Consider the following 7,468-nt stretch of genomic DNA (forward strand, 5'->3'; position numbering starts at 1 on the left):
GAGCCCGATGCGGGGCTCGATCCCAGGACTCTGAGATCATGACCTGAGCCGAAGGCAGCGGCTTAACCCACTGAGCCACCCAGGCGCCCCGAAAACGAGTTTGATTTTAATTGTCAGGCCATGGGTTTCTTAATTTTTGAATGAGGGGATGGTAGATTGGCTTACTTTTTGAATGAGGGGGTAGTAGATTGAAGATTCTACTCAACCACGGTTCTGCTGATGTGCCATGGCCGCCTCTAATTTTAAAAACTTTACCAGCTTTTAGCCAATTTTATTATAACTTCTGTTGAGGTTTTGAATATTTAAAGAAGCCCCTGCCTTTTCTGTGAAAACTGAAATAGGTTGCGTAACCCAAATTGCACGAGTGGACGTCCCGTCTTCAACATCATGACTGACAGGGAGGCTGCTTCTAGGCGACATGAGCTCTTTTGTTGGGAGCATCATCTCCACTTCTTTGTCCACAGGTCACTGTCACTGAGGGCATAACTGGTGCTGGATGTGTGCTCTGGAGGGTTTGTGGTGGCCTCGAGCACACGAGTTCCAGCCCGAGTTAGCCTGGTCATGGCCAGCATGGATTCTGGTGCTTTTCCTTCTACTCTCAGCTCTCATAGCCTGGCAGTTCCTCTTGCTGTGTGACAGTTACTTTGTGATGAAATCTTTTATTATGTTCACTTAATATTTTAATTTACAAAGTCGTTTGAATATATTCTCACCTTTAGAAGAGGCAAATGCTATTATTCCTTTTTTTTTTTTGGATGACCCATAGAAAGATGAGAGTGATTTTGTCCAAGTGAGGGACGGAATTAGGATTACAAATCCTATTTTGTGAAGAGGCCCACTGTGTTCATTTCGTTCTTATTGTGCTGCTGTTACCATGCATTTGCAAATACTACCTTAGACTTAGGCCTAAGAGGTTACTGCCTGTGTTCTCCTCTAGGATTCTGATGGATTCCTGGCTCACATTGAGGTCTTTCATCCATTTGGAGTCTATCTTTGTGTATGGTTTAAGAGAATGGTCGAGTTTCATTCTTCTATACATAGCTGTCAAATTTTCCCAGCACGATCTATTGAAGAGACTGTCTTCTTTCCACTGTATATTTTTTCCTGCTTTGTCGAAGATTAGTCAACTATAGAGTTGAGGGTCCATATCTGGGCTCTCTACTCTGTTCCACTGGTCTGTGTGTCTGTTTTTGTGTCAGGACCATGCTGTCTTGGTGAGCACAGCTTTGTAGTAAAGCTTGAAATCAGGCAACGTGATGGCCCCAATTTTGTTTTCCTTTTTCAACATTTCCTTAGTGATTCGGGGTCGTTTACTTAATCTGTTTTTTTTTTTTTTAATCACTTTTGGTGAACCTGATTCTTAGTCTATTCCACATCCTTTGAAGCATTTTTATTGAGGGCTTGTACTGACTTCGTTAAGAGGAACTGTGAAGCGCAGCTCCACTTGGCCCTGAAAACTTCCACGGCAGTAAGAAGCGCGGCGGCCAACGTGGCATCCGTAAGCACGGTGCTGTGACAGCAACTAGAGATAGAGAAATATTTTTATCTCCCTTGATTTTTTTCCCCTTAACTGTGTCTGATGAATTTCTCCAATTTACAAAAATAAAAGACTTTATTACTTTCTAAGAAAAAAAAAATAAAGCTTCACTCTACAGGAGAATTGAAATGAGATGAATGAATGATTTTTGCCTTTATCACCCTTCAGGTCTGGCAGTTCTCTACCAGGGAACCAATCTTTTCATCCCCATGTACCTCAGCATCAGAGCAAGAAATATTTTTTGGTTCCCACGATTGCTTCATCTACTGTTGTGATATGAAAGGTCATCTCCAGTGGAAATTTGAAACCACTTCACGGGTGTATGCAACACCGTTTGCTTTCCGTCGCCGAGAAGGCAGCCGTGAAGTGTTGCTGGCAGCGGCCTCTACCGATGGGAAACTGTGGATCGTGGACTGTAAGCGTGGCCGACTGCAAAGCGCATATGAACTTCCTGGGGAAGTTTTCTCTTCTCCTGTGGTCTGGGAATCAATGCTTATTATTGGATGTAGAAATAATTATGTTTATTGTCTGGATTTGTTGGGTGGCTATCAAATATAGTCAGACTCTGTTCTTACTGGATCAGCTGAGCTGTCTGAAAATATTACAGAGCATTTGGATAGTCTTATTTTTTACTAAAGATTATATTTTGCCTAAGAAACGTGCCTATTATACTTTATTGGAGAATGATTATACTTTACTTCAGTAGGAGCAACAAGTGCTTTTAAAAGGAATTATAGGACAGAAACATCTATTTATTACTTTCTTTTAATTAGGCTACAGATATTCAACTTTGGGTTTGTTTTTATAGACGACTTCTGTGAAAAACAAGATCAGAATATACCCTGTGGGTTAAAAACTTAGTCCATGATGTGATGTTCCACTTAACCTATTTACAGTGAGATTCGTAACAAAGGTTTTCAAAGGTGGGAGCTTTTTGTCAAATTAAGTTCCTTATTTATTAGTATTTTTAAATGAACAGAATACCAGTATTATATCTATATATCTGTGTCTTTGTATAGTAGAGTTTTAAGTTGATTTACCCTCTTTTTTCCAATTTTTGACACACAAATCTTAATATTTTTGTACCTCTGTTTATCAATTTATTGATTTTGTGGCTGTAGGTCTTTTTTTTTTGTTGTTCACTGGCTTGGCGGAAGGGCACACAACAAACACTAGGAAGGGAAATACCCTATATCCTTTTAATTATCCTGATTTCATAATTTGTACGGTTTGGGGCTGGAGCTGCTTCTCCAGTCCCATAGCACTTTGCTCACAGCCACATTTGCTGGCATGAAGTTGCTCCCCATGGACCATCCCTCCTCCTCCTGTGAGCTGTGCCCTTTCTGCATCCTCCTCCTCTTGTACCTGGGCTTAGTCCATGTTCTGCTTTAGCCAGTAGCATGCCCCGCGGAGGTGACATTATTGTCACTTTTGAGCCTAAGCTTTAAGAAGGCCTGGCAGCTTCTGCTTTCACGGAACCCCTGAGCTGTCACATAAAAAGTCTGGTGGCCAAATGGAGAGGCCGCGTGGGGAGGGAGAGGCCCTGACACCACGCTCTACAACCCGAGAAAGCCAGATCACAGGGACAGGTGACATCGCATGCACCGGGCTCCCGGCATTCCAGCCAGCCCCAGCTGTTCAGGCTATCCTGGTGCCAGACATTTAATTCCTCACCCACAGGATCCTGAGAAATAATAAAATGGCAGTTTAAAGCCACTAAGTTTTAGGGTAGCATGTTAGGGTAGTAAGTTCTGGGTGGTAGTAGCAAAGATCACTAGAACAAAACTTACGTGTTATTCTTTTTCACATCACTTAAATTACTCAAAAGATGGACAGATGTCTCAGTTTTCTTTGGAATTTCATGATCTAGTTCAGGTAATAAAATCAGCTTTTTTTTTTTTTTTCTTTTTTTCTACGATACTGAGAATTTTGCCACTGGTGGTAGAAGTCACTGCTATTTAGGGCCTATCACCTCCCAGACACTTGCTCCCAAGCACTTAAAGTAACAGAAATGTTTCCCATTGTTTAGCTTCCCTTCATCTCTACAGTCAACTGTGGTATCGGTTTCATTTGTCCATTTGTTCTTCAGTAAAGTCCCAAATATCAAACATGCCAGAATTCTTAGCTGCAAGCTACAGAAGTCAACTTAGGCTATTTTAAGCAGAAAATAACCTTTTTTTTTTTTTAAAGATTTTAATTTATTTGAGAGGAGAGAGAGAGATCACAAGTAGGCAGAGAGGCAGGCAGAGAGAGAGAGGGGGAAGCAGGCTCCCCGCTGAGCAGAGAGCCCGATGCAGGACTCAATCCCAGGACGCTGAGATCATGACCTGAGCTGAAGGCAGAGGCTTAACCCACTGAGCCACCCAGGTGCCCCCCCTTTTTTAAGAGTTTATTTATTTGAGAGTGTGTGCACGAGAGGGAAAAGCAGACTCCCCGCTGAGCAGGGAGACTGATGCAGGGTTAGATCCCAGGACCCTGGGATCATGACCTGAGCCGAAGGCAGATGCTTAAATGACTGAGCCACTCAGGCACCCCTAAGCAGAAAAGAATTATTAAAAAGAATGTTGGATAGCTTAGAGAATTGGGACAAGGACTAGAAGTCTATAGCCAGGAACAGTGAATTCCTGAAATCACCATGACTTTGGCCTGGGGAAGACAAAAGCTGCTGTCCTTGAAGCTCAGATGCTCAACCCACTAACGCAGACACCGTTCCCCGCCGCTGCCGGACTGCCGCCCACATGCACATTCCAATTACGAGGGCTGAAAGGGTGCTTTGCTAAGCCATGTGGATCCTGTGGCAAAAAGAAAAATCAGTAATACTGACCCCAGTCTTTATTTAATATAGCAATAAAGACCCCTGTCTTTATTGAAAATTTTGGTATTTGTTCCCAATGGAATTTGTACTAATTTTTTATTAAGTACTCTCTAAGCCCAACATGGGGCTTGAACTCAGCGATCCCAAGACTGAGTCCCATGCTCTACCAACTGAGCTAGCAAGTGCTCCAAGTACTAATTCTTATTTTTAAACAAATATTGTAATAGAATAGTGTTTATCTTAATCAGCTTTGTGGCCCCCAGGGTGGAAGCCTCGCTCACCTCCCTCAACCACGCCCCCGTGTGTAGGCCTGTGAGTCAGCAGGTCTGGCCTGGGGCCGGAAGCCGCCCTTCCCACAGGCTTCCAGCTTCCGCCACCGCCGCAGTTCTGCCGCCCGCACACGGAGGAGGCTGCCTGGTAGTATTTTCTCTGAGATGCAGAGCATTCAATTCCAATTTAGGATTGAAATAAATATTTTATTTGCCCCATTCATTACTTTTCTCTGGGTCACCTAGTAAAAAATACAAGGTAGCACATAAAATGCCTTGAAATGTTTCTTTCTCAACAAAAGTTATGTAAACATGAGCTTAACTTGTAGATGGTCACTGAAATTAGCAAAAACCTCAACTTGAAAAGGAAATTCCATCAGTGCTGAAGATCTTGTAGGTGTTTTTTATTGAAAGATCATTTTCCTTCAATAATAGACATTTTACATTAAAACTTTATACAACCAAAAATCTCAAAATAATATTAAAATCACACTAAGATATTTTTCATTGTTGTCTCTAATTTTATTATTGGTAAAAATATTGCAAGACACGTGTAACTAATGTTTCTGCTTTAAAATAAGCAAACTAAATGTGACAAGAAGAGACAATGATACATACTATATAATTTGCTAATAACTGGCTAAAATGATAATTTAATAGTAATGTGTAAGAAACAATTGCACTTGAAAAATTAAAAAAGTAAACAAAAAACTCTAGTTATTTATATATATATATATATGTTTATGAGCAGAGGTTAATCTGTTACCTTTGCCAAGAGAAGTACGTTTAAGTTAAAAAAAAAAATTTAACATAGCAATCATTCATTTAAAAAAAAAGTTTTTTCTTTTTACAGAATTTCCCCCATAGTTTGTTGATCAGAAAAGACTGCAACACAACTAAAGCAAAATAACACTTCATTGGTATTTAGTGCAAATTTGGAGCCATTTTACATGAAATATTAAACATGGACCCTTTAGAAGTTGCTGGAAGTAAGTGCTGTGACTATCCTGTCCTCAGTGTACCCTTTCACTTTTGAAGACTTGAAGAGAAACTTTGTAACTGAGGTATTTTCTCCTACTTGGTGTGTACTCGGTGCTGTGTGCGCCAGCAGCGGTGGCTCATCTGGGATCCCTCGTCAGGGACCCGACTGCTTCCCCGTTCTCTGCCCTCACTGCGGTGTCATCCAGAGCTGGCGGGATGGGAGGAAAAGTTCAGAAGGATTCTCGTCGCGCTCTAGACCAGGGCCCTCGTGGAAAGGCTCCCATTGAAAAGTGTGTTCTGTCCGTAGTGACACCACTGAGAACGAACAAATGCCGCCACGTTTGATTTAGAAATGAACATCGGTGTGGAAAACATGAGCGGGATATGAATTGCTTCCCACAGGAATAAAAGAAAATTAGTTACACTGATTCTTAACAGATGGAAGGTCCGGTCTATAGAACATTAAAGCCAACTTGCAAGGGTACAACTGTCCGCCTGACCACACCTGCCCGCTGCTAACCATGGGGCTGAGCCATCGTTTCCAGAAAGAAGATGCCTTCTATATGGTGAGTGACAGCAACGATACGTTGCCAGTCAAATGAGCTCTGCGTAGTGTAAAATAATGATGGATAATGGTAAAATGTGTTTTTGCAAGAGGGGAAAAAGGAATGCAGTTCCCCATGCACTGGGCGAGAGAGGTGTACTTCTACTGTGGGGTATGGTTTCAGCCGAGGAGAATGTGCCACCCCCGTGCGCTGTAACGTCCGTGTTGGCGATGTGTGGGTTTGCTGGTGGGTCTATGCCTCATGCTTTTGAACTGCCACGTCCCTTCTTTGGACCACGTGTGTGGATAGCAGCAAGGCCACTTAAGACTTGGAGATGGTTTTTAAAGGTACCAAGGTGAATGCTCAAAATTACAAATGCTGTTGAACATCTGACTCTGAATATGAATCACTTGACTATGGTGAAGAAACTTCCACAGAAGTCCTCAGTACAAAGGCTCCAAGTCTTGGCTTCCTGTTAAATTCTCCCTAAAGACCTAAGGGATATTCAGAGACCTTCAATGCCAGTAGCTTCTCCTATCTTATAGTAGAAGTCTGGCGTGGCGGGTTGTTTTTTTATTTTTCCTCTCACTTATTTGGGTAAAATGAGCCTCCCCTTCAGAGTTTTAAAAGCTGGATTACCCTGGAAGCAGTGTATCCCACAGTACTCCTTTGGGATGTGTCAGAATTCGTCTGATAGACCTTCCGGGCCCGGACTCACAGGCTCTAATTCGGAAGGCAGGAGGCGGACCTGGATGTCTTAACCACTGCACTGGGGGAGATTCTCAGAGCTGGGAAGACAATCTGTCGCTTCCTTTCTTCATGACCCTAAATAAAAATGTTCCCTCGGAGCCACATGGGCCAAATGTTTAACACGTCTTTACGGAGAGCACTAGTATGACAGGACCTATGGGACATCAGTGCGGCGGAAGGGTGAGGAGATTCACTGTGTTACGGTTTCAGATGAGGGGGAGGTCAGACAAGCAGACAAGGGGAGAGACGGCAGCCAGGCTGTTAGGATTCCCAGGTACTCAATGCACTCAGGAGAACGGGCATCTTGTTTCTGTCTGTATGACCCTTTCTTTCACCATGATTGTAGAAAAGAAGAGAAACCACCAAACATGGTAGGGTAAATGTTCCATATTAAAGAAGTTGGAGAACCGAAAAATCATTTAAAAGATTGGCAAAAGTCCTGTTCTAAATGGTGTGTGCATGTGTATGTATGGAAGGGGCCTAGTAGGCTCTTGCGAAAAATTCTTAGTTTGGAGATTCTGCTTCACGTGGTCCCTCGGATGGAATTTTCTCTTGAGAACAAGGAGGAGCC

At 42.6% G+C, this 7,468-nt stretch overlaps 1 protein-coding gene across 1 annotated transcript in view; it reads left to right on the forward strand.

The window, feature by feature from the left end:
• LOC111149107 (aminoadipate-semialdehyde dehydrogenase) overlaps window positions 1–2,590 on the forward strand; it is a 38,117-nt gene extending 35,527 nt beyond the window's left edge. Inside the window, exon 16 of the mRNA XM_022506030.1 lies at window positions 1,706–2,590. Within this exon, the coding sequence (XP_022361738.1) occupies window positions 1,706–2,095 (390 nt within the window). The 3' untranslated portion in view covers window positions 2,096–2,590. The remainder of the gene's footprint in view (window positions 1–1,705) is intronic.
• The last annotated feature ends 4,878 nt before the right edge of the window (window positions 2,591–7,468 follow it).

This window comes from Enhydra lutris, unplaced genomic scaffold (genome assembly GCF_002288905.1).
Source record: "Enhydra lutris kenyoni isolate GAN:26980312 unplaced genomic scaffold, ASM228890v2 scaffoldscaffold21, whole genome shotgun sequence".
In the NCBI taxonomy this organism is placed as follows: Eukaryota; Metazoa; Chordata; class Mammalia; order Carnivora; family Mustelidae; genus Enhydra; species Enhydra lutris.